General features: G+C 44.7%; 1 protein-coding gene across 1 annotated transcript in view; it reads right to left on the bottom strand.

Annotated features, from left to right (window-relative positions):
* Positions 1 to 27,096, bottom strand: part of BCKDHB (branched chain keto acid dehydrogenase E1 subunit beta) — a 1,266,052-nt gene that overhangs the window by 526,502 nt on the left and 712,454 nt on the right. The window contains exon 9 of the mRNA XM_078648121.1: positions 18,753 to 18,839. Within this exon, the coding sequence (XP_078504247.1) occupies positions 18,753 to 18,839 (87 nt within the window). The remainder of the gene's footprint in view (positions 1 to 18,752; positions 18,840 to 27,096) is intronic.

Genomic DNA, 27,096 nt, shown 5'->3' with positions numbered 1-27,096 from the left:
TTTCCTTTGAGACATGGCCTCGCTAATGCTTTCTGGATCATCCCCTGTACGGATGAAACGATATATTCTGTCTAGATCTTCTTTCATATTCGGTAAGGTGACTAGATACTCGGCCACCTTTCTTACGCGGAATGAATATAAAACCATATTATCCTCGCCTGGGACTGGATCATAGCCGCATTCGGCAAGGGATTTTCTTATTTCTGCTACAGTCTGATGTCTGGGCGTACGCTGTGACGCTTGTGCATGTAATTCGGCTGTCGTTAAACGCTTGTGTGGCGGCGGGGTTTGAGGAGTACCTCCCCCTGCGGCCCCTAAACTAGAGTCGTCTACTGAGGCTCTTCGTCCTGGCAGAGTGGGAAATGGAAATGCAGGCTGGACTTGTATGGCGGGCTGGACCGGGGGGACCGTAGCAGGTACTCCGGTGTCTGGAGGAGCGGGAAGTGCCTGATTTACAGGGACTGGCGGAGCGCGAACAGGATTTGCATATTCTGGGACTGTGTCGTCCAAATAGGACGAAATAAAAATATCAGCTGCGGTCTGTTTGTGACGTAGCTTGGTCGGAACTAATGGTGGCGGGAAATTACTGGATGCCTCTGGGGTCGCTTTGCCCTCGGCAAATAGAGGATACATACCCCTAATAAGGGCATGCCTCTGTCTGTCTGACTGTTCGGCTTTGACTTGTTCACCTATCTCGATTAGTTCTTTTTCTTGTGCTCGTTCTAAGGATTCTCTACTTAATTCTGACTTTCTGATTTCCTTTTCAGTTCTTTTATGAGCTTCTTTGCGCCATAACTCGATGGCATCTTTCTGTGACTGTCTGGCTTTCTTTTTCCATAATGCTTCTTCTACTCGCATGATGCATTCGGCATCCCATGTACCCGATACGGGCCATCTATACTTTTCTTCTAACTGTTTGGTATACTCTACCCATAAATCTAGATACAGTACGGCGCTTATGCCATGCTTCTGATACATAAAATGACCTGGACTGTCCCTAGGCGGAACTGGAACTGCTGCTTCCAGCAGACCCTTTCTGGTTTTTAACTGACGTAATTTCGAAAAGAGCGGCATGACTGAACTATAATCTAGACACAATACAATACACAATAAACACGATACTTATTCCCCATTCATACCACGACATTAAAATACATGAAGAACATTTAAAAATAACAGTTCGAACAGAATACTACCTGGAATACGGAACACAGAATACATGAATTTTCTCGAGAACAGAACTGACTAGAACAGGAACTAGATGCACTGCTGAAACAGTATGAAACTTACCGGTCTCATAAAGAGACACGTCAGGACCCGCATCCACCGAAGTGGACACTTCGTTTGTGGGTCTGTGTACCACCAACCCACGGACCAGAGTCAATTAGATTGACCCTGTCTAGATACCACCCCAGTAACGGTACTCACCGGGCAGCAAGAACGGAAAGCCTCAGACTGGACTGGACTGCCTCGACGTCGGACGGACGAACTTCGGACTTCTGTTACGGGTGGGCCTCCGGATACCTCGGACCTTGAACTCTCGGCTTGGGCTCTGGTCGGGACTCGCCGCGTTCCTCCACCGTCTCGTTTGGATGCTGGACCGCCTCCTCCGTCTCCTCCGTGGGCCTGAGGGATACTTGAAGCAGAAATATCTGCCGGTGCGCAGAAGAGTTCCGTCACGACTGCAGAGGGTCAGGGGGTCGGCGTGGCTTCACCGACGCGTGGGGAAAGGGCAAGTCCCTGTTCGGGCCCCATTATGTGGTAAATAAATAAATAATACCCTATTTTTGAATGTATAAATGAATAACAGATAGCTCAATAAATAAGAGTCAAGATTCGAGGTAGTAGGAGGTTGCAGGTTTATTACAGCATAAAGGGCAGGAACAGGATGGTAAGGCCCAGCAGCGCTGCTGGGGACAGGATCGGGACAAGGGGAACAACTTTTTGATAACAGTGCATGAGCATATATACATAACGCAAACACATAGCATTACATTGCAATAGGCGTAGCAGTGGGTGGAGCAGAAGGTGTGACGCGTAGCAGTCGCGAAAGATAAGGGTGAAAAGAGGTGTAACAGGGCGTATACATAGACATGTGATGCAAACGTAACAGACTATGTCATGAATGGGGCGGAAACCATGGAGGGGGCTACCTAAGGAGCCGGGACCTCTAACCTGATGGTGCGCGCAAACTAGCAATGACGTATCACTAGGAGAAGCTGGGGGCTATGAACTCTGTGCTAGGAGCAGAGACTGAAGTCTGGAGAGTCAGGGCGACATGTACCTAAACAGTATCTAGTATCTGATGTTTAGAGAACATGTTGATATAAACTAGAAGTCAGGAGGGGAAAGGCTAACTTGATTCTAAGACTGGACCATGCATTATTCTACATGTAGTGCGTGATGAAGAATATTAAATGACCATTAATACAGTATTTCTCTAACGTGGAGACGTGAAGGCTAGACAATGACGGAAACTATTGATGCGATTCAGTAATTTAGGAATGCAGAGAAGGAGGACTGAACTGATAACTGGAATCATAACATATTTTTGGCAGACTCAAAGGCAGAGCCAGCCTGAACCGGGCACTGTGAGGCAGGAAGTAAGTGAAGGGTCGAGGATACAGGTGGGGCTGTATCGCTCCTCAGCGAGGTTTCAGGAGACAGGAGCTGAATCTGGTGTCCAGGCCCTTTTGAGGCCTAGAGACGGGGACTTTATAATGGAATAACGTGCATACTGAGAAACGTGGCAACGTAGCTTTACATAGGCCTGATATTCGTAGTATTCACGAGAACTGGAAACTGGCATACTAGAGGTGGACACAACTATAATTGTGTCTTGAATCGAACATGGGGAATACATATGCATATTAATCATGCACACATAACATATGATGGATGACACGTAGTGACACAGAACATGGCAAAATTTACTTTTCCACATTTTGTTGCCACGGGAAAAGCTCAGCATCTGTTTATTAGTGGCTATCTGTAGTTTATACTTGGACACCTGCTTCTGCTTTCTGTGGCTATACTTGTTGTTTCTTACTATTTTGTTACCTATGTTATACCTTGTTTGTGTGCGAGAGTATTGCTGTTTTCTATCTGTAGTTTCAATTGTGCCATATGTTCTTTCTTCCATTCAATTGCATTGAGAAAAAGTCTATCAACGTACTGCCAAAATGTATAGAATTCAGCATTCCCACCACACATACTTTAACATTGTTATCTTAAAAATGTTCATGAAAAGATTATTTTAATAAAATAGACTGATAATAAGTACAGAAAAATACAAAGTCTAACACTTCCACCTACTGTTCAATGTAAGTAACATCTGTAATTGTAAACAAAAAAAATATATATATAAAAAAATAGATTTATGTCCATTACAGGTTTATTACTATGTTTAAATTGTATATTTTAGGGGGCGAGCGCACAAAACCCCCTTTTGTAAATACCCTTCCTAACATTACCCTTACCCATCCCTAAAACCTAAAAATGCCCTTACCACCCATTACCCCTACCTACTCCTACACCCTTCAACGCCCTTACCACCCAATACCCTTACCCGCCCCTAAACCCTAAAAACAGCCTTACCATCCTATACCCATAGCCATCCCTTAACCCTAAAAATACCCATGCCACCCAATACCCCTACCCACCTCTTAACCCTAAAAAAACCCTTACCACCCAATACCTTTACCCACCCACAATCCTTAAAAATACCCTTACCACACTATACCTCTACCCACCCCAAAAACCCTAAAAATACCCTTACCACCCAATACCCATACCCACCCCTTAACACTAAAAATACCCATACCACCCAATACCCCTGCCCACGTCTAAACCTTAAAAGCACCCTTACTACCCAATACCCTTACCCACCCGTAATCCCTAAAAATACCCTTACCACGCTATATCCCTACCCACCTACAATCGTAAAAATACCCTTACCACTCAATACCCTTACGCAACCCTAGACACACCTTTATCACCCAATTCCTTTACCCACCCTAAACGCTAAAATCACCCTTACCACCCAATACCCCTACCCACTGTAAACCCTAAAAATACTCTTCCCACCCAATACCCATACCTACCCTAAACCCTGAAAATACCTTTACCACCCAATGCCGTTACCAACCCTAAACCCTTAAAATACCCTTTCTTTCTTTAGACCCGAACCGAGTCAGGTATCGGAGCGCTTTACATAGCACAAGTTACGTTTTTTTTTTTTACCCTTACTACCCAATACCCCTAAACCTAGTCTTACCACCAATACCTTTACCCAAATATATCGAAAACTCTCATAATGACTGAAAGCCATTTTCTGAATACTATTTCTTTGCTGTAACGTTTTATGCAAGACAGATTGTTAGCTTCTATAAGTTTCTGGATACAGCGGACTCATTTCTCTTTGCTGTTTCTGAAATGCATTCAGCGCCACAATCCTCTTCACATGACACAATGTGAGTAAAGTTAGAAAAACAGAGGCAGAAATCTATGCTAGTCAATTAACTAAACACTTCGAATTACTTAGGGTCAACAATATTTGGGCTAGAACAGACACCTTTAGTTATCAAAGCAATCCTTTGAAATCACTAACCAAATTGGCAGGACAAAAATAGCATATTACTGTGTACCATGACCGTAATGGATTGCGTTTTAATTTAACCAAAAAAGAATGAATGATAACATTATTGTATCTGGAAATCTCAGAGTTTATCTGCTGCTTTCAGGTGTCATTGTGAATACTGGTGACACTGACATGGTTGTGTTGCAGTTCGGCAATGATTTAAGCATTAATATGCACCTTTTATATGAATGCAAAACATTGAATAAATTGACTCTGTAAAGACAAAAATAACACATTTATAGCAATCTCTTAAAAGTTGTGTAACTTTGTAAAATTGCTAAAAGATATTATTTGTTGTTCCTGTGCTGAAACTAGAAGACAACTGGTTCTCCACAAAAGCCCAAATGGTAGATAGTTAGGCAAGAGACTCAGGCAATTGACCCTTGTGTGTCTACCTACTCTTCACCTCTTGATCACATTTCTATTCCTGATGAGAAGAGACAGAAGGTTGAGGATCTGGGACTGTATTATGTAAGGGAAGCACTATCCCTGTTTGTGCAAAGGCACACCTTTTAACAGATGCGCCAGTGCAAACAAGGACAATGCACCCTGTTACAATCAATGAGCTGCCACTGGGGCAGCCACAAGGTTGTGCTGCCCTTGGGGCAGCCACAGGGCTGTGCTGCCCTCGGGGCAGCTCGTTAGTGAAAGACAGAGTGACTGCTTCAAGCAGCCACTCTGTCATTCACTGTGCAGGCATGACCAGTCTGCGCTTCAAAGGGGGGTACAGTCAGTGGATGTAAACCACCTCTTTGTGGCATACAGTCAGTGCGCCTCCTGACATCCTTTTTGACTCTGTACTAATATCCTTAATACAGCAAGGGCACAGAGGCAGTGTTTCCCTCATCTAGATGTTGCCACGTCCCTATGCAAATGAGGTGCAAGCCCCCTTGCGATACTATCAGTGCTGGTTGTGCCTCATAGCTAACTGTATTAAACAAGCATTTGCAATGCAATACGTCTCGCATTTACGCGAGTTTGAGCTATTGACATTGCAAATGATAATGCCTTTTATTTTTGTTTTCGTTTTTAAAACATAAATAAAAGGCATAGTCATTTACAATTCCAATAGCTTAAAGCCGCGTAAATGCGAGACCTATTGCATAGCAAATGCTTGTTTACAATTTGGGGCAGGCGGCTGCGTAAACAGTGAATTCTCCACAGTTTCACATCCACTTACTGAGGGCTGAAAACAAAAGGTTTTTGCCCAGGTCTATCTGCCTATAACAACCTGCATTTTGGAGTATGGGGGTGTTTACTGATGTATTTTACAATATACTGTAAATCGTGTGAAGTGCTTACACTTGCTTTCCCTTTACATTATTTTTTAGCTATTTACTAAAGCACTCATTCACACTGCCATACATGACCTGAGAAGGGCATGGTTGTGCTGGTGTCAGCAAGGGTTTTCATTGTTTCCACCTGGAAAGTCCAGTTCTACATACTTGCAGGGGGTTTGGAGCTACGTTCACATCGACTTTCAAAACTCATGTCAAAAAGTTGATTGCTAAGGAACGTGCTAACACGTTCTGTTCACTGGCACAGGCTTGCCGTCACAAGACAGCCGTCCAAACGGACATGCCCTGCATGTCTTTCGGCTCGGTGGCAGCCGAGGCCGGCTGGCGGCTGCGGCACACACATTGTTAAAATATAAAATAACAATTAAATAATTCCATCACCATTCTTCTTTTACACATGGCTCACAGCAAGCAGGGGGTCAGCAAACCCCGCCCTTGTGCAGAAACCGGCACTGGTGCCAACCAGAGTCGGCAAACGCATTTAAAGTGGTCATGGGATTTAATCGTACTAGGTCACCAAAGAAAATTACAGTGCATGATCCCAAAATTCAAACCAAAAATATTTTTGAGTAAATAGAGAAATAATTATTTTGGAAATGGCAGATTCACTAGCCTATTGTCCTCAATGTTTTCAGCCTCAAAGCGCAACAGCCAGGACACAGGTTGTCATGTCACTCCTCGTGCCACTCCAGTATACCATACTGTTTATGAGGTTCACCGTCGCCAATCAGGAGTCACCCTCCTTGTGGCTGGCCCTCATTGCGCACACCACAGGGTCAGTAGGGGAACCTGTAAAACACGATGTGGGGAGTCCCTTCTTCAGCAGTGGGAAACTGAACAAGGCATGACTGGAAAGACTTTGCTGCCTCTCTCCCCTTCTGATTTAGGCTCCCACAAGTTTGAATCATTATCAGCACTACAGGAGGTGGGTGAGATTTGTGATTAAAGGAGAGGTAAGATGGCGTGCGACTAACTATCACACCTCTTACCTTCTCTCTCCGTGGTTCAGCGGGGAGCAGATTGATTGCTCAGCATGGGCTTGTTGAACTGCCTGCTGTGCGCTTTGTTTCGGGAGGTGCTGCTGCGAACAACAATGGGCGCATTCTCCGCTGACTGTGGTCCATGGCTACGGCGGTTCATGTCATCTAGAGGAAGAAAAACAGGGAAGTTGCGGGCTGCCCTAATTCCCAGCGGGGGTGCAATGTCCGCAGGAAGCAGCCAGCCTGCGGATACAAATGGATCCCTGACCCGAGGCAGCGCTGTGGAGTGGGTAAAGTGAAATGCAAAACGGGAGCAAGAAAGACCATGACTAAGACCACATCTCAGGTAGAAGGGGGGGTCAGGACAACCAACGGTTGCATCAATGCTTGCATATCTATCAGTGGATTCCCAAAAATGCTACTTACTGTTGGAGGAGTGGGGGTATAGAATGCAGGCAAAAGAGATTGCGGACTGTGGCAAGGGAGAGAAAACAGTTCAGGGTGTTGTGGCAAAGAAAATAGAAGAGAAACAGACTGAAAGAGGGGTGGGGCGAGTGAGGAAGAGAGACAGCGAAGGAGAGGGGCGAATAAGTGAAAGAGAGAGAGGGGGTACCTAATGAGACAGAGAGACAGAAGGGGGAATCAGCGAAATTAAAGAGAGAGAAGTAATTAAAGAGAGAGTGAGAAGTGGCAAAGAGGTACAAGCGCATGCTGCAGCAGGGGGAGGGGGCCTGCACGATTCTCTTGCGGGAGCGTGCAACCATATGGTGCCACCATTTGGCGCCGCGCACTCCCGCAAGGAAATCACCAGACGTGCACGCGTTGCCATTGGAAGCAATGCAACGTGTGCACGTCTTTGCAGGGAAAGCTGTGCCGATGGCATTAGGTCTCTCTCCTATGCAGCGCATGCGCGCTGCGTAGGCGAGGCCTAAAAAGGGGTGCACAAGACTCAAAATCCCTCTGCAATAAAACAGTGTACTGGGGGCGTAGAAAGTGGGCTGTGTCCTATGGGCACTGTAAGTAATACAGCCCCTTGTGCCTTTTGAATTATGACAATGTGAGCACTTCATTCTAGCCTCGAAGGTTTCCTCAACCATTATGTTCCTCATGGCTTTCAATAAGGCGACTTCAGCCTCTGCAACACTGGCCACATCATGCCTGTATTCTTACTGTCCACTAAGCTGAAGCATTCAGCGATTAATCGGAGGAAAAGGAGGGTAACTATAAGTAAGTTATTACCAAACTTTACACATGGGAATTATGCCTTAGACCTAAGTAGTGCCTAGACACACACCTGTATGAAAGCCCCTGTCATACAGTGTTTCCTGATGGCTTATAGCTCGTCTCTTTGTCTAACAGACTCACATCATTTGTGCTTTGTGTGTATATCCATTAATCCATTAAACACAGTTGCTGCTTGAATGGATACTTTATCCACTTGCATGCTTGGAAGCTTCTTCCCTCAATATTAAAGTAGGCCAATGACTCCTCAATTAAGGTGCTTTCTCTTCTGCAAAACTCACTGGTGTCTGTGTGTAAATGAAATTCAGGGAACAAATAAGGCAGTTGTTCTCGACTCTCAACACTGTTTGTGCCCTTGGCTATTTTTCTTTAGGTGGATTTCCTTACCACCAATTTACAAGAGTCTCAACAAACAACTACAAAGAGTAGAAACAAGCAGCCATCACCACTCATTGTATATAGTTATCTGTAGTGGTAAGTTCTGGAGGGGCAGAAACACATTTTTTGGTCATTGAAAAAGAACTGTTAGTAGGCCATCAGAAAGTTCCATTCTTAAATCTGGGGTAACCATTTTGTTTTGGGGTTTTTATACTTTCTGGTGAGAAGATTAAAGAGCACACACCAAGAATCGCCAGGTTGTCCACTAAGCTCTTACAATACGATTTTGGAGTGGTATATATCTGCCTGCTAATAGGAATGGTAGAGCAGATTTTCTATCAAGATTCTCTGTTGTTGGGACCAATGTTGATTCTATGGATGATGAAGTTCTGGATTATTGCTTTATAGCATCCATTCATGTGGAGAGTATGTGCGCCATTAGTGAAACGGAGTGAAGGAGAGAGTTATCTAGAGATTAAGTGCTTGGACAGGTCATTAAGTATGCTAAGGAAGGCTGGCCAAAAGAGAAGTATGTTACGTACCAGTTTCAAACTTATGTGAAAGTATCTCAGGAACTCTCTGTGGAAGATGACCTTCTGATGCGTGGAGAAAGATTGATACCCCTGAGAGTTTAAGAAATAGACTAATGTATGGTGCAGATGAAGGACATGTGGGAAAGACATTAACCAAACGCAGTGTGAGAGAGAGTTCTGCCCATAGATTACCCCAGTAGACAGTGGGAAAAAGTAGACATCGATTTGGTTGGCGGTTTCAACTCTCTGCCTGTTTCATCCAGATTCGCAGTGGTGGTCATAGACTACTATTCCAAGAGGCCTGAGGTAAATTTTTTGGAGAACCTACTACAAGGAATGCTATTGTTTTCCTAAAATACATCTTTTTTCGAGAGGGGTTTCCATCTTCGGTTATTTCGGATAATGGAGTACAATTTGTGAACCCAGAATTTCAAAGGTTCCTGCAACAAGGAGAGGGTTGCCCATTGCAAGCACATCATCATATCCTCCACAAATGAACGGACTCGTTGAACACATGAATGGGTTTTGAACAATTATTTACAGTAGGCTATTGCAAGCAAGTGCATGGTACAGAATGCTGTGCATTCTATGCTTTGGTTTAACTGTAACACTCCCCATTCATCAAACAAGGTTTCACTGGTCGAGTTGTTGAGAAGCAGAAACCCTTCGACAAAATTATGTCTAGGTTGGATATCAAGATGTGCGAAGATGATTGTCATGGAAGAGGTAGATGAGTTTACCAGATTGAATGTTGGTAGAGCCCAAGAACAGCAAAGAGAATATTTTGATACGAGAAAAAGGGCTTTTCCTCAGCAAGTGATGGTTGGGGATATGGTGTGAGTCAAAGTTCCTGTTCACACTAAGAAAGGCAGTATGATGTTTTCAGAACCCATGATTGTGGACATAATTTGTGGTAATCCTGTTAGAGTAAACAACAAAAAGTGGTGGAACATGGACAGGGTGATTAAGCTGAAGAATCACCAGAGGGCAAGATGGAGAGGCCAACCTTGGAACTCGCGGTGAGGGTACTACAAATGCCAAGTGTGGGTTGTCTTCCAAAACAGACTGGGAAAAAGAAGAGGTCCACATTGGCCAGCGTAGGAGCAAGCGGCATTGTGATGTTTCAATTAAAAATCGTTGATGTAAAAATATTTTTATCATCTGTTATAGTGCATAGTATTTGTACAAATGTTAGATATTTGTTTTTATTATTTCTTGTTATTTTCTGTATCTCATGTTTTTTTCAACTGGGTTTTTGTACATTTATCTTCTATAAGTTAGAGGTGTTCTTGTAATAAAACCAACAAGAGGGATGAGATAATGTAATGGTTCTGGGTTGACGTTTCAATCACCCAGTAGAGTTGTGTGTATATTCTGATTCCTTTATAGAATGCTAAGAGGTTAGTCATACTGGTTGACAGTTGCTGCAGAGTCTCTGTTACATGAACACTTCTGCGCAGTACCTGTATTATCTATAATAAATCTACTCATTGATTTAAGCGTATTTGTAGTCCTTCAGTACATTATCCCTATTTGCTGATCGCCCGAGTTTACACATGAGGGAGAAAAGTGTCCAAGCTCAGCCAGACCACTTATTTCCCGGCAAGAGAATTGTATCTTCAGATGTGAATCCATTTGAACCATTTAATATATTTCAAAGCCATAGTCCTAGCCCTGGTGGTTCATGTAGTCATCTCAGACAGAGCATTTCGAAGTCGAGTTATACAGATAGTGTAGTGTGTCATTTCCGAGAAACAGATTTAGTTCCAATCAATGTGCCAGTTCTCTTCTATCACCAAAAATCCAGTCGTTAATCACTAGGGCGTAGCCTGCCCTTGGTGTAGGTGAACCTTATGGGTTCCCAGGCCCCCATTGTATAGTGAGAATACATTTAACAAAAGAGACACGAAGTTGGTGAGGTGACCCCACCATATGAGATCACTAAGGGAGGGATCGGGAGCCGAACCAATCCGAGAGCGCTTAACAAAAGAGGCGCACTGGAAAGTGTTTAAACCTTCATGGATGGCGGCTGCTCGCGTCCGCCTCAATACGTGGTACACACCGTGGATGAAATATCGAATGAGACGCTTCGCGTCTATACTAGTAAGTGTTGTTTAGAACTAACTTTTGAGCCGCATTTCAATTTGAAGGTGATAAACAATGCAGAGTTGATACAACATGATTTTTGATGTTTTGCAGCTGAAAACTTATCGAGTCATGATTTAAAACAGTTTACGTCTTTACTATGTGAGTGCCTGAGGGCAGCTTTTCAAGCTTGTTTTTATGCACAAAAGTCACTGGGATTTTCACAGATTTGCACAGTAGCATGTTTTGCATTGATTTTGGTATTACGTAAAAGAGTTTTTTTTGTGTGAAACAATGACCATCATATTGATTACACCGTGTTTGAACCTTGTTTCTATTTAACGGTCCCCGATGAAGGGCATGGTATGCCCGAAATGCATTGGACTGAGAGCAAGCTAATTGAATTGAAATGAATTACACATAAAGTTGAAAAAACCATATGAAATGATATCGTATGGATGTATGAATAAAATGAAATCTATGGATGAATAGAAACCATTGATTGGACTGCATCATTAAATAGAAGGAATCCTGGGCCAACCAGGAGATTAATTGAGAAGTGCGCCTGGGGGATGCTTTCAATATTTCATTGTGGGCACTACTTGAGAATCACTAAGGGAGGCTCATTGTTTGTTGAAAAAACGCTGTGTAATCTCAAATGTGAAGTTTGGTATGATGTATACCCATTGGGGGAGCACAATCATCTTGTATAGGGCGGTCCTGGCAAGTATGGAAAGTGGGAGTTTTGACAACCTCTCTAAATACTGAGATGGGAACTGAAACAAGGATGTTATTTTAGCCTCCCAACTAATCTGCTCGGATAGAGAGACAAAGGTTCTCAGGTACCTGAAGCGCTCCCTCTAAACCTGTAGGTGGGAGAGTTGATCCCAACAGCCATGTCTCCTCTGACTGGGACCGAGGCGGATGTCTTCCAATTGACAGTTAGGCCTTAAATTGAGCCGTCTATAGTGTCTATTTACATTTGATGGTTTCCAGTTTTGGGCAGATTCTGTAAGAATAAGAGAATGTCTTCTGCATATAGAGAGATGTGGTCCTCTGTCGTGCCCCTTCACAAAAGTCCTGTACTAATGCATCCCTACGAATCCATTCAGGTAACAGTTCAATGTGGGGGTACAGTAGAGGGGTAAAGGGGCATCCCTGCTTGATGCCATGCTGTAACAGGAAGGAGGTCTGACAGCACACTTTTGGTTCGCACCATGGCCAGGAGAGTTGCATAGAGTATTTTGACTCCAGCCAGGAATTTACATAGGATTTGAACCAGGAAGGAAACAGGAAGTTCTAATTAACCGAGTCAAAAGGCTTTTCAAAGTCTAGAAGGATGAAATCTAAAGGGCCATGGGGGCCAAGGCGAGCTGTATACACCTGATGCAATGCCTGGTCCCACTGCCAGGCAGAAAATCATTTTGGTCATGGTGACCTACTTTCCTAATAATCCAAGGAATCTTGATGCGAGGATCCTGTCAAGCAACATGGTCCAAACATTTAATAATTAAATGGGTCTTTAAGAGAAACAGGTATTGGGAGCCTCCCCTGGTTTGAAGATTTTGGCTAAAGTAGTCCCGTACTAATACTCCCTTCTCGATGGCTTTATTTAAAAAGAAAAATAGATGCAAGAATACGGTTGACGCGTAAGACACTGGTGGTGATTTTTACCTTGATCAGCTTGAGAGGGAGGGGGACAGATGGCCCCGATGTTGATGATAACGTTTGCGATTGATTCCTGCTGTGACACCAGTCTTGCGCTACTTATTTTGTTGAAAAATAAAAACAAATTTAGAAGAAAAAAAAAAAGAATACTGTTGACGCATACCTTTATAAAAATTCTATGGAGAAGTTATCAGGTCAAGAGGTTTTGCCCCACTGCATACCTGCATAGCTACAATTTCTTCTTGTGTTACGGGGTGTTCCCGACTCTCCCAGCTTGAGCTGTATTCGGACATAACTGATAGGTCAGTAATTTGGGGTTGGAGTTTATTGCAGGTGTCGGGCATAAGGAGTCTTATGATATAAGGCAAAGTGTCTGCAATGTCTGCCATCAATCACTGTCTGTCCCTCCAAGGTGAGTAAAATAGGTAGGAGTCTGGATACATGATCGCTCGTTGCAAACAATAGAGAAACTTACCACACTTATCTCCAGAGTCATATAACTTCCTTTGTGAGGCCAACCAAATATATCTTACTGTACCTAGAGTGAGGTTGTTTAGCTGAGCTCTTTTTTCAAGTCTCAGATAAGACTGGGGTCCCCAGTGTCCAAGAGAGTGTGTTCTAACTGGGTGATATGTGTCTCGAGAGCAACTAAGTCTTTTGCTTTTCTTCTCCTAATTAATGTAGAACATCGCATTGCCTCTAATTACCGTTTTAAAGACTTCCCAAAGGGTGATAGCCTGCTGGACCAAGGGCAAAGTAATCCACAGCGTCCTGTCTCAGGCCATCAGCTATAGTTTGATTTTGTAGCCACAATGGGATCATCCACCATTGGCATTAAAGTTATGCAAAACTAGCAAAATTGAGGCATGGTCGGATATGCCTCTGGGCAGTATTTTTATCCGTGACACTGCTTGTATGTCAGTTGTGGGATGAAAGAAATAGTCCAATTGGGAAAATAAGTTTGGAGCTCCTGAGAAATAGGAGAGCACCTGGCAAGCTTTTTGTCAATGGCACTATACTTCTACAAATTCAAGAGATTCAAACCAATTAAAGAGGTGTGGGAGCACCGCGAGCCAATTCCCCAGGGGTGCCATGTATTTTGGTTTGCCTGCGTCATCACCTTGAAATCACTGCTCATGAATTATCTGCCAGGGGTTGCGCCTCCTAGCAGCCTGGTGAGGGACTCAAGTATAGACTCCAATAGGGTTGGGGGAACATAGACAGACAGGAAGAACAGGCATGCCCCTGTATTGAACTAGAGGTAAGAATGTATTGGCCCAGGACGTCTAATGTCGCCTGTTCAACTAACAGTGGAAAGGACTTGTGAAAAACTATCATCACCCCTCTAGAATCTGCTGTAAAGCTGGCATGGTTTACTTTATCAAAGCCATAAATGCTGATAAATGAACAATTATTGCCCGAAAAATGTGTTTCCTGTTAAAACAGGACTGAAGAAGATTGGTGTTTTACATATTGGAGTACAGCCTCTCTTCTAATGCAGTTAGTTAAACTGTATGCATTACAAGATGCATTCCATGGTGGCCGAGAGGCTCAGAGTCATCACAGGAGCCCTCATCTCCGGTACAAAAGAATTGTACTTTTGATCCTCTTATGGTGCCCCTTCGGGGAGCAGCAGTACTGCCTTCCCCATCAGCTACTGTGCTCAAGGGACACCCAGAGCATCTGATCCTGTTTCTGTCTGGGGCACCAGAGATGCTCTGTGTGAGCTTTATCTCTATGCACTCCTCCAACCACCCACAGGCACTCTCGGGTGAGTCAAGAAAATGGCTGTTGTCCTTGAAGACAACTTTCAACCTGGGGGGAAAAAGTAGCATGTATTTTAGTTGGAGGAATCTCAGATTTTGTTTACCGCTGTGAAGCAATGGCATTGTTGTTGGACATTTAGGGTGTAGTCTGGAAAGATAAATATGTTTGCTGCCCCACAATGTAAGTTCTCCTGCTTCCAAGCTGCCTTCAATGTTGCATCCCTGTCAGATCAGTTGAAAACTCAGACTATACACGGCCTGGCTGGTGCACCAGGAGGTGGGTTCAGTGCCACAGAGCTGTAAGCTCTTTCAATGATGATGCAGGGGAAAAGGTCTCCTGCCGGCACCCATGATTTTAGCCAGTTGATGATAAACTGTATAGGTTGGATCCTCCTATCCTCTCTGGAAGTCCCAGGATTTGGACTTAATTTCGTCTTGACCTCACTTTGGCATCTTCAGTGCGGTCTTTGAGGTACTTCACTGTTTGTTGGGCACTTGTCAACTTCTGGGTCTCGCTGAAAGCTCCCCGGATGGCAACGGCTGCAGCTGAGAAAGAGCTGTCGCCAGCACCTTAAGGGGCTGAGGTGTCACCTATTTGTGTTAAGTTTAGTAAAATTGTCTATTTTGCCACAAGCTGACTGCAAAGTCACCTTAACTTTTCTATTAGCATCTGTGAGTTTCTCCTGTCAGCTACAGTGAGACAGTTTAAAATGTTCTTGAGTTGGTTGCAACTGTATCTTCGGTCAGGATGCGCCCTACCTGAGGTCATCCAAGGAGGCCATGATATGTGGCCCTAGGTCCCCACTCCTGGCCCCACAGCCTTATCCACGCCTCAGTATGGACTGGGGGTTTGACAAGTAGGTATTCATCAATGTTTGGTCGTGAGGCAGTTTGTGGGGAGGGTTCTTAGCAGAGTAAGAGCTGATAATGCACATTGGTCCTTGCACTTGTAGCATCACAGGGCCTCAGGGCCAAAACCGCATGGATGGGCAAAAGTGTTTTTGAAATCTATTTGGGGTCAGGCTGCCAGAGAGTTATTAGCAGAGCAAGGACTGCCATCCTCGGTGGTATTCAGCACTCTGCAGTTAAAAGCGGAGTGGGCGGCACGCCATTTTGAAATTAGAACTGAAAGGCAACGGACTCAGAGATTTGATGATAATAGCGTGTGAACCCAATGAGGTGAAACTCCTACATTTGAATGAAGCCACAGACTGATTTGCTGATGAGTGCCACCAGAGGTATCCTCTTAAACATCACATTTATTTCCACACTCAGATAAACATGTCACTTAGTTCTATTCTATGTCATCTTCTCGGGAAGGGAGTCAAGCAGCATCAGTACTGCTGAAACGAGTGCCCTGTCAAGTGAATGTGTAAACCACATCTCATACTCTTATACTCCTCTTGATTCCCAGGCAAGCAGCAATTGCTCTCCAGTCAGCCTGTTCTCACCTTGATAAATATGTTGCTTCACCACATACATCAGCTAGTGACTGCAGAAGCCAGCACCTTTATGTAGGAGCCTGAAGGCAGCAGCTAACACCATCGGCAACGCACCAGGTTGCTGTCCAATTAGTATCAGCTAGTCACAATGGCTGTGCAGCTTCAGCACAACAGCTAGTCATGCAGAGATCTGAAAACAGCAATGCTAAGCATCGTTAGCCTTCTTTTGATTAGCAGCCGGCCAAGTAACAACTTGCTGTCCGGTGATTTATCATATCTTTATCAAGACAGCATAGCAGCATCTGTACAATAGCTATTAAATGCAGCTGTGGACTTGTAATCACTATACAGAGCATCTTGCAGTGCTGCCTACAAGGTTCTTGATTTTGAGATAGCCCAGCAACACCTTGTGCTTCAGTCAATCCCTTACCACAAGGACCAATCAGCATCTTCAATTTAACTGTTTATAGCAGAATCCAGAATTCTGCTCAGGGACATTTTAACAGGATTTACCACTCCTCTGCATACTGGCATTCTTCTTTATTTCCTTATAGTTATGCACAACAAGTGTAATCCATTCAGTTCCTTCTTGTCAAGACAACTAAGTGGCATAGGCACTTCTACTCCTCACGGAGTTTGGAATCCAATCCAGGGATGCAAACCACGCATACCAGAGAAAGCAATGGAGGCCTACTCTTGATTTCCAGCTAGCTTAGCAAAACTTGCTGCACACTGAATTATTTTCTTCAAGACCTCCAAGCATAGGCCCAGTAAACTATTTTTCAAAACGACCAGTGTGCTATTCAGAGATTGTAAACCTTATACACTGCGTTGTCGGCCACATTCTTGAATTCATGCTAGCCGAACATCAATTTTACCCTCGGACCAGTCTCTACACAGCAGGATGCCCAATCATCATCAGAGTTATAGCTTCTCATGGCAGCAGATAATATTCTATCCTGTTAACTAGACCTCAATTTACCCCCAGTCAGTTACTCGAGCTTTTCAAGGAAGCCAAGCAGCAGCATCCTAACCATCAGTTCAGTCTCCTGATTTCCAGGCGTCAAAGTACTACTTGGTACCCCCTAAGCATCAACATGGCAGCCTGTATTTCCATGTGGATAATAACTGCCTTTATGCCAGTTAGACAGCCCTTATTTAACACTCAAGTGAATGATCCCCCATTTAATCTGGTGCCTACCTTTCCTTAACACTACATTATTGTATGTACACTAAATGGGGAGCAAGCAGACTGTTGACCAACACAAGTACTCTACCAGTGAGGTGCACTTTAATCTGTAAAATTAATGTACAGTAACCCTATAAAGGTGCAAAGGCTGATTGGCTGGAGAAGGATCTATGCAACACAATCATGTTGCAGAAAGGAAGTTTATTGGAAAAGCAAGACCTGCCATGAATAGCACTGTGACCTACATTCCAAGACTGAGCGTTCTTTACATCCTTCTCTTGATTTCTAAATCAACTTGCAAAGTAAATATGTGCAGAACATTACATGCCCATCGACCTTGCCGTTGTATAATGCTTAATTGATATTGGGCAATGTCAACTTAGACAGCATAGTTCCCATTGCTGTACTGCATTGAAAAGATTCTTAACCAATGCTGCATTATTTCCTCTCTACCTGCACATACTGTCTGATACTGACAAAACATATGTGAGCATTTTCAACAGGATTTGAAAAAGTAAGTTTATTTATAGAGTTTTTAATTTGTATCTGCTAGAAATTTTCCAGCCCCTTTGTGTGAAGTAACTAACCATAGGTCACATGACATCATTTCCTGCAGTGTCCCCAAGTCAAAGAACTAGTTATGCTGCTTACACATTTCCCTGCTCTTTAGCAATCTCCCTTGTGCTTTACAACTCACAAGCTTTGCTTAACAGTTCATTAACTTAAAAATACGGCCTTCAGAAGGTCCGAGCGTGGTTCGTGGTGCAACACCTGACAATCAGAGCCCCACAACTCCACTGGCTTTAACACGACACCTGAGTTTTCACGGTTCGTAGGATGAATGAGCAACGTTTTAATTTTAAAGGATTCTGAGAAAATACTTGGCTCCCACCAAGAATACAAATAAGAGCAAAACTAGATCTCCTAAGAGTTACAGGCCAGCTCGGTTTCCCAGTTGCTTTCAGCCCAAAGAGAAATTCCAACCACAATATTTCAGTGTGCCTCATGAGAAATACAAATTAAAAACGTATACAGCAAAACAATTAATCGCAAATTAATGCAAGGCTACAATATAGAAACAACAATCCAGCCCTGCACTGAGTGCACGCAGCAGGGCAGGCTCTGCATCTCCAGCACACGGAGAAAATCCACATGGTTTAAGCATTTATCAGGTAACATTAATCTGCATTTAATTTAAATAAAGTTAAGCCCGGTAGTAAATTATGTACACAGACTACAACGCCAGCTGCCAAGGCAGAAGCTGTTACTGTACACTAGATCTTAAGAATCAGGACAACCTGTCCTATTCTAAAATGTATATTTAAATCTATCCAGAGAATACTGGGGTGAAAGGGTTGCGAAGGGAGAAAAAAATACAGCAATGTGTGCATCATTAAACATGCTGGTTGTAATTACAACTTAAACATTTTGAGAATATCCTTATGAAAAATCACAGATGGGTTACAGAGTATCTTAACTATCTGTTAGTGTAGTCCAACATCTGAGAAGCTGGATAAATACACCAGACCTACCTGGACCGTAGAACTTATTTCTGCGGCAAAGCCCCCTGTCACGGGAGCCTCGTGGCTGATCAGGAGCCGCCCGGTCTTGCTCACAGACTGTAAAAAAAAAAAATAGCTCAGTATGAAAAAGTTTCAATACATAATGAGGAAACGTTTTAAATTAAATGAGGCATTTCAAAGTCATGAACAGCAAACATTTAGATCTCGATTACAAGTGCTTTGTTATTTTACAACCCCTTCCCAAACCCATTTTACAAGAGGTGCATAGTTTACTACACCAAGTACTTACAAGGTGCAATGAAGTCTGCCCTCCATAGTTTTACCCTGTTAAATTCGGGTGGGCCAAACCTGCTGAAATTTAGCAGGTGAAAAAGGCTCGTTTAATATCTGAACTTGCGAATTTTGGTGCTGAAGGCCTCACAATCCTCCTTGTATTTCCACTGTTGGGGTCAAACTGTCACAGGTGTTATTTAACGCTCCTGATAACATCCAGCACCATCCCGATCAGAGTTTATCTGGTGTAATAAGTAGCACAGCACTCACAGTGGATAACTAGCACACCACTCTCAGTGAATAAGTAGCACACCGCTCTCAGTGGATAACTAGCACACCGCTCTCAGTGGATAACTAGCACACCGCTCTGAGTGGATAACTAGCACACCGCTCTCAGTGGATAACTAGCACACCGCTCTCAGTGGATAACTAGCACACCGCTCTCAGTGGATAACTAGCACACCGCTCTCAGTGGATAACTAGCACACCGCTCTCAGTGGATAAGTAGCACACCGCTCTCAGTGGATAACTAGCACACCGCTCTCAGTGGATAACTAGCACACCGCTCTCAGTGGATAACTAGCACACCGCTCTCAGTGGATAACTAGCACACCGCTCTCAGTGGATAACTAGCACACCGCTCTCAGTGGATAACTAGCACACCGCTCTCAGTGGATAACTAGCACGGCACTCTCAGTGAATAAGTAGCACGGCGCTCTCAGTGGATAAGTAGCACGGCGCTCTCAGTGGATAAGTAATACACCGCTCTCAGTGGATAACTAGCACACCGCTCTCAGTGGATAACTAGCACACCGCTCTCAGTGGATAACTAGCACACCGCTCTCAGTGGATAACTAGCACACCGCTCTCAGTGGATAAGTAGCACTGCGCTCTCAGTGGATAACTAGCACAGCGCTCTCAGTGGATAACTAGCACACCGCTCTCAGTGGATAAGTAGCACACCGCTCTCAGTGGATAACTAGCACACCGCTCTCGTATAACTAGCACACCGCTCTCCGTGGATAACTAGCACACCGCTCTCAGTGGATAACTAGCACACCGCTCTCAGTGGATAACTAGCACACCGCTCTCAGTGGATAAGTAGCACGGCGCTCTCAGTGGATAACTAGCACACCGCTCTCAGTGGATAACTAGCACACCGCTCTCAGTGGATAACTAGCACACCGCTCTCAGTGGATAACTAGCACACCGCTCTCAGTGGATAACTAGCACACCGCTCTCAGTGGATAACTAGCACACCGCTCTCAGTGGATAACTAGCACACCGCTCTCAGTGGATAACTAGAACACCGCTCTCAGTGGATAAGTAGCACACCGCTCTCAGTGGATAAGTAGCACAGCGCTCTCAGTGGATAACTAGCACAGCGCTCTCAGTGGATAACTAGCACAGCGCTCTCAGTGGATAACTAGCACACCGCTCTCAGTGGATAAGTAGCACACTGCTCTCAGTGGATAAGTAGCACAGCGCTCTCAGTGGATAAGTAGCACAGCGCTCTCAGTGGATAAGTAGCACAGCGCTCTCAGCGGATAAGTAGCACAGCGCTCTCAGCGGATAAGTAGCACAGCACTCTCAGCGGATAAGCAGCACAACGCTCTCAGTGGATAAGTAACACACCGCTCTCAGTGGATAAGTAGCACACCGCTCTCAGTGGATAAATAGCACACCGCTCTCAGTGGATAAGTAGCACACCGCTCTCAGTGGATAAGTAGCACACCGCTCTTAATGGATAAGTAGCACACCGCTCTCAATGGATAAGTAGCACACCGCTCTCAGTGGTTGATTTAGCGTCTTTTGCTTTAAAGAAAAACTACTTCTGCTTTGTGAAAGACTTTTACCTCCACGTGAAAGGAGTAGCAATGGGGTGCCCATTCGCCCCGGAACTGGCAGTATTGTTCATGTCGTTGTATGAGGATACATATGTCCACAATAACAACCCATTCTGAAAGTACATCAGAACGTGGCTGCGTTTTATAGATGACGTCTTCATGGTGTGGACAGGTGGAGAAGACAACTTAAAACTGTTCCACACATGACTAAATGCTAGAACACTGGACATACAGTTTAGCATAGCCCATTCGACTCAAAAGATATCATTTCTGGACGTAGAAGTCTTTCCCTCTGCCGGCAAATTAGTTACATCATTGTTTGTCAAGCCAACGGACCGTAATAAAGCTCTCTTGTTCTCAAGCAATCATCCGAGGAGCCTAAAAGAAAATCTCCCTTATGGGCAATTTTTGCGTGTACGTAGAAATTGTACATCTAATGCTGATTACAAGTTCCATGCCAACATTCTGGTATCTAAACTGTGCGACCGTGGATACCCAAGAAAATTGGTGAGAAATTGTATGAAACGGGCGAGATGGACCCCACGGGAAACCTTACTTGAGCGACGAAATAAACCCCCGCTAAAGCGCCAAGTTTGTGTAACAACTTATTGTCCAAATGCAAACAAACTCAAAAAGATCATCGGACAAAATTGGCACCTGGTAAAAAATCTGGATGAAAGCATGAACCAGCCACCACTTTTTGCATTTAAAAAGGAAAACAGCATTGCTAATTATGTGGTGAGAGCTGCAAACATGCAAGAAAAACAACCCACATTACGACAAATGATGGGCTTAAACCCCATTGTGGGGCACCACAAATGTGGCACATGCCTATGTTGCGATACCACCACGGAAGGGTTTTTATTCCAACACAATGGCATCTCGTGGAAACACGAAACTTTCAGCAACCGTAAATCCATATTTGTGGTGTATGGGATCACATGTCCATGTGGACTCATATATATTGGCAAAACTAACCAAGAGGCGCATCAAAGAATCTCCCAACACAAATCAAGGATCAAAAATAAAGTAGAAACTGCACCATTGGTCAACCATTGGACGAGACTTAACCACCAAATCAGCAACTTAAAATGGACTATCATCTCCAAGGTCAAAAAAGACTCACGTGGTGGGGATTGGGATTCCAAATTATCCAAAAGAGAGGCACTCCTCATTGTAAAATTCGATACGGCTACTACAGGTCTGAATGAATTATCCGAAATCTACAAACTATAAGTCATTCTATTGATGCGGATCCTTACTCTTCATTCACCACTTTCAAGTTCACTATGAGATTACTCCCCAGGTGGTGCTGTGCAGGCCCTTTTTCCAAGTCTCCCAACTAATCCATTTTCTGTTTTGTTCCTTTTTTTATTTTCTATAAGCGACTACAGGCTTCAGTAAAACATGAGGATTCATCTGGTTTGCTTTATTGTATTCAATCTGACGCCCCCTTCCTGTGAGACGCCTCCAGATTCTTTTCTGCGGCTCGTCTGACCAATTCACCCAGACCACGCATGTGCGAGGAATTAGCGCCCTGAGACACCTCCTGACCCAGCTCTGTGGCCTATAAACAGTATCCCTTTCGTCTGACTGATTTACAATGACTTCGCATGCGTGAGGGATTAGCGCCCTTAGACCGCCACCCGTTTCACTCGGCAGATTCTTTCAGCCCCGGTAAGCCCCGGAATTTTGGTCCGATTGGATTGCGGCACCACTCCTCATTTGTTCCATCGTTACCTAACACCGCCCTATATTTTAATTACAGAGTGGGCACTACACGTTTTCAGCTGCACGCGCTGTAGTCTACCACAGCGCCCTTCCAGCTCCTGTTCTCTGAACGTGCTTCCCAGCTACGGATAAGAGCGTTTCTAAGTTGAAGTGTGAGTTTCCTTCTGCTCCATACCAAGAGCTGGTCATTTATACCAATTCTCATTATTATTTTTCACGCAGAATTCGCGTACCTGATTCGATCTTTACCTTCCCGCAGCTGGTGACACTGCATTGATTTCAAGGTAAATCAATGTCCATTAGTGTTAGCAGATATTGCGATGAGACTAGCCTGTTCTTGTTGTTTTACATTGGTTATATGTCTTTGGTTATTGGTTATATCACTTTCTACTGACACTTGGCATTTGTCTATTCTGTCTTTTATTTTTTCACTTTTCCAGGAGTCTTTAGCCTTGCACCTACTAATGAGGGTAAGCGATGTGTTTTGGTGGTGTAGTAGTGCTTTTCAGTGTCCTTGTATTTCAGACAAAGAATTTGTACTTAGTTTCTGTCTTTTTCTACTTTTCAGAACGCTTTCTGGCCCTGAGGAGAATCCCCCTTTGAGTTAGAGGGATTCGAAACGCGTAGGCCTTTTTCCCTTCGGTCTGCTCTCTTGTGTGTTCTTGTGCCTACTTGTTTCGCACTCGAATATTTTGTATATTATCTTCACTTAAAGTGTGTTGTTTGAATAACCCTGACTGTGACAAAAATATCTCAGTGGTTAGTAATTGAAAAGCATTCGTGTAATCCCTGTTGTAATTAGAGCAGACCGCTCTTGATTTCCCCTACGGGTACTTAGCTTTATCTGTATTGGGTAATCACATTTGAATCTCTTTTTTTGAACGTTTGGATGTGAATGCGAGTGGTATGACTGTGATATGCATGAGTTTTGTGGCGATAGAAATTTTATTGTGTCCTATCCTTTAACTTTGCGTCTGCAAATTTTCTATTTTGTACTAAGTTTCATGTTTGGTATTTTCAAAATTGATTTAAATAAATAGCTATTAAATAGCCATTTCCATTTTTGAATTCCTTTTCTTCTTTGGATGTCACTAAGCGTGTTAAATAACCCCATCAGTATTTGCACATTCCTTTGTTTGTTTATTTACTCAGTGGATGGGTAGCACACCGCTCTCAGCGGATGGGTAGCACACCGCACTCAGTGGAAGGGTAGCACAACGCTCTCATTGGATAAGTAGCACATCACTCTCAGTGGATAAGTTGCACACCGCTCTCAGTGGATAAGTAGCACAGCACTCTCAGCGGATAAGTAGCACACCGCTCTCAGTGGATGGGTAGCACACCGCACTCAGGGGAAGGGTAGCACAACGCTCTCAATGGATAAGTAGCACATCACTCTCAGTGGATAATTAGCACACCGCTCTCAGTGGATAAGTAGCACACCGCTCTCAGTGGATAAGTAGCACAGCACTCTCAGTGGATAAGTAGCACAGCACTCTCAGTGGATAAGTAGCACACCGCTCTCAGTGGATAAATAGCATACCGCTCTCAGTGGATAAGTAGCACACTGCTCTCAGTGGATAAGTAGCACACCGCTCTCAGTGGATAAGTAGCACACCGCTCTCAATGGATAAGTAGCACAGCACTCTCAGCGGATAAGTAGCACACCGCTCTCAGTGGATAAGTAGTACAGCACTCTCAGCGGATAAGTAGCACACCGCTCTCAGTGGATGGATAGCACACCGCACTCAGTGGAAGGGTAGCACAACACTCTCAATGGTAAGTAGCACATCACTCTCAGTGGATAAATAGCACACCGCTCTCAGTGGATAAGTAGCACACCGCTCTCAGTGGATGGATAGCACACCGCACTCAGTGGAAGGGTAGCACAACACTCTCAATGGTAAGTAGCACATCACTCTCAGTGGATAATTAGCACACCGCTCTCAGTGGATAAGTAGCACACCGCTCTCAGTGGATAAGTAGCACAGCACTCTCAGTGGATAAGTAGCACAGCACTCTCAGTGGATAAGTAGCACACCGCTCTCAGTGGATAAATAGCATACCGCTCTCAGTGGATAAATAGCACACTGCTCTCAGTGGATAAGTAGCACACCGCTCTTAATGGATAAGTAGCACACCGCTCTCAATGGATAAGTAGCACAGCACTCTCAGCGGATAAGTAGCACACCGCTCTCAATGGATAAGTAGTACAGCACTCTCAGCGGATAAGTAGCACACCGCTCTCAGTGGATAAGTAGTACAGCACTCTCAGCGGATAAGTAGCACACCGCTCTCAGTGGATAAGTAGCACACCGCTATCAATGGATAAGTAGCACACCGCTCTCAGTGGATAAGTAGCACACCGCTCTCAGTGGATAAGTAGCACACCGATCTCAGTGGATAAGTAGCACACAGCTCTCAGTGGATAAGTAGCACACAGCTCTCAGTGGATAAGTAGCACACCGCTCTCAGTGGATAAGTAGCACACCGCTCTCAGTGGATAAGTAGCACGGCGCTCTCAGTGGATAAGTAGCACACCGCTCTCAGTGGATAAGTAGCACACCGCTCTCAGTGGATAAATAGCACGGCGCTCTCAGTGGATAAGTAGCACACAGCTCTCAGTGGATAAGTAGCACACAGCTCTCAGTGGATAAGTAGCACACTGCTCTCAGTGGATAAGTAGCACACCGCTCTCAGTGGATAAGTAGCACACCGCTCTCAGTGGATAAGTAGCACACCGCTCTCAGTGGATAAGTAGCACACCGCTCTCAGTGGATAAGTAGCACACCGCTCTCAGTGGATAAGTAGCACACCGCTCTCAGTGGATAAGTAGCACAACACTCTCAGTGGATAAGTAGCACACCGCTCTCAGAAGATAAATTGCACACCGCTCTCAGTGGATAAGTAGCACAGCACTCTCAGTGGATAAGTAGCACACCGCTCTCAGAAGATAAATTGCACACGCTCTCAATGGATAAATTACACACAGCTCTCCAGCGGATATATTGCACACAGCTCTCAGAGGATGAATTGCATGCCGCTCTCATTGAATAGTGATGTCCGTATTCAGGGTCCCATACAAGGACTTGGAGAAATGTTCCCACCCTGCACAGAAATGGACCCGTTTCAAAAAGATCAACATTTCATCACATGGCTTCATTATGGACTACAGATAATTCAAGAGCAATTTGACTCTGTTTTCTCCTTCCTTGCTACTCGCACTGGCTCCCACCTGAACAAAGCCAGCTGGTGACCCTATGTCACATTAACTGTGCCTTTTAAGGTCCTAGACTAGATCTGCTGTGACACAGACCATGTACATATATTTGCCTACATTACAACTTCGATTTGAATTCTGGGTTGCCCCACCTCTTTGCCGAGTTTTGCCTCAACAATACCACAAAAGGGAGGCCAAACTTTCTGTGTCTTGGAATTGCAGCTCCTAAAGTGCTCCTTCCAGTCCTGTTTTTCACGGTCATGCACTTAGCTTCTTGAAAGAACGTTAAACATTGAGTCTTTCGAGGAGGAGCTTGGCGGGCATCCGTGATGGCCGCGTGAGCACAGCGCTCTCCGGACCCCCGCCACTCCCGGCATAATATCCTGAACATGTCCTGATTCTTTGCGAGGATTTGTGTAGAGGACACTGGGCTGATCTTCCTATGGTTTTTGGATTTTGATTCGGACCAGGGGTGCCGAAGATACGACGACTCGAACTTTCGGGGTCCGCCCTGGAGGTGCGCCCGGGTCTGGGTGAGGCACTGTGGCCGTGTCTGAGTTGAACAACAGCGGCTGGGGGATTTGACTTGTGGGTCCCCCTCTTAAGTTTCGGTTTCGATTCTGCCTCGGACTGCGACGTCTGGCAGAGGAGTCTGGCCCTTGCTGGGTCCAACGGCACGAGACTGCTGTTGTGCCTTTGGCTTGCTTATTGTCCTTCCGGGCTGGCACACGCCTAGAGGTACCCTAGCCGCTGCTCTCTGGTTACAACGCCTTCCTCCCTTGTGGCCATTTTCACCTGATCGAGTGAGTCCCCTGGGACGCGGTCTCCAACATGGCGGGCAGAGGGGACCGAGAGACTCGGAAGACCAAAACGCCCCTTCGCGGGGGCCCGGTCCAGTCTAACGTCATGGACCGGTACACCCATTCGAAGGGGTCCCCTGGAACCGCCTTGCCTGGCCCGAGTGCAGTTGACCACACTGTGGAGGCGTTGACGGAGCCGTCCTTGCAGGACATCATGGGCGCCATTTCTGGCATGAAGGAAACAATAGGCCAACAGTATGAAGCTTTGGCCCACAAAATCGACACCGTGGCCATTGATGTGAACTTGATTCGGGCCGACCTGTCTAAAACCAATGAGAAGGTGAAGTCATTGGATCTCAAGTCATCCAGCCTCACGACCGACGTCTCGGAGATACAGACGGAGATTGGCAATCTCCGAAGGGTGAACGATTTCATGACCCGGCGATTGGAGGACTTTGAAAACAGAGCACGTCGTTGTAACG

This window comes from Lissotriton helveticus, chromosome 6, assembly GCF_964261635.1.
Source record: "Lissotriton helveticus chromosome 6, aLisHel1.1, whole genome shotgun sequence".
Classification (NCBI taxonomy): domain Eukaryota; kingdom Metazoa; phylum Chordata; class Amphibia; order Caudata; family Salamandridae; genus Lissotriton; species Lissotriton helveticus.
Note: the sequence above shows the minus strand (reverse complement) of the source record. Positions and strands in the feature narration are given on the sequence as shown.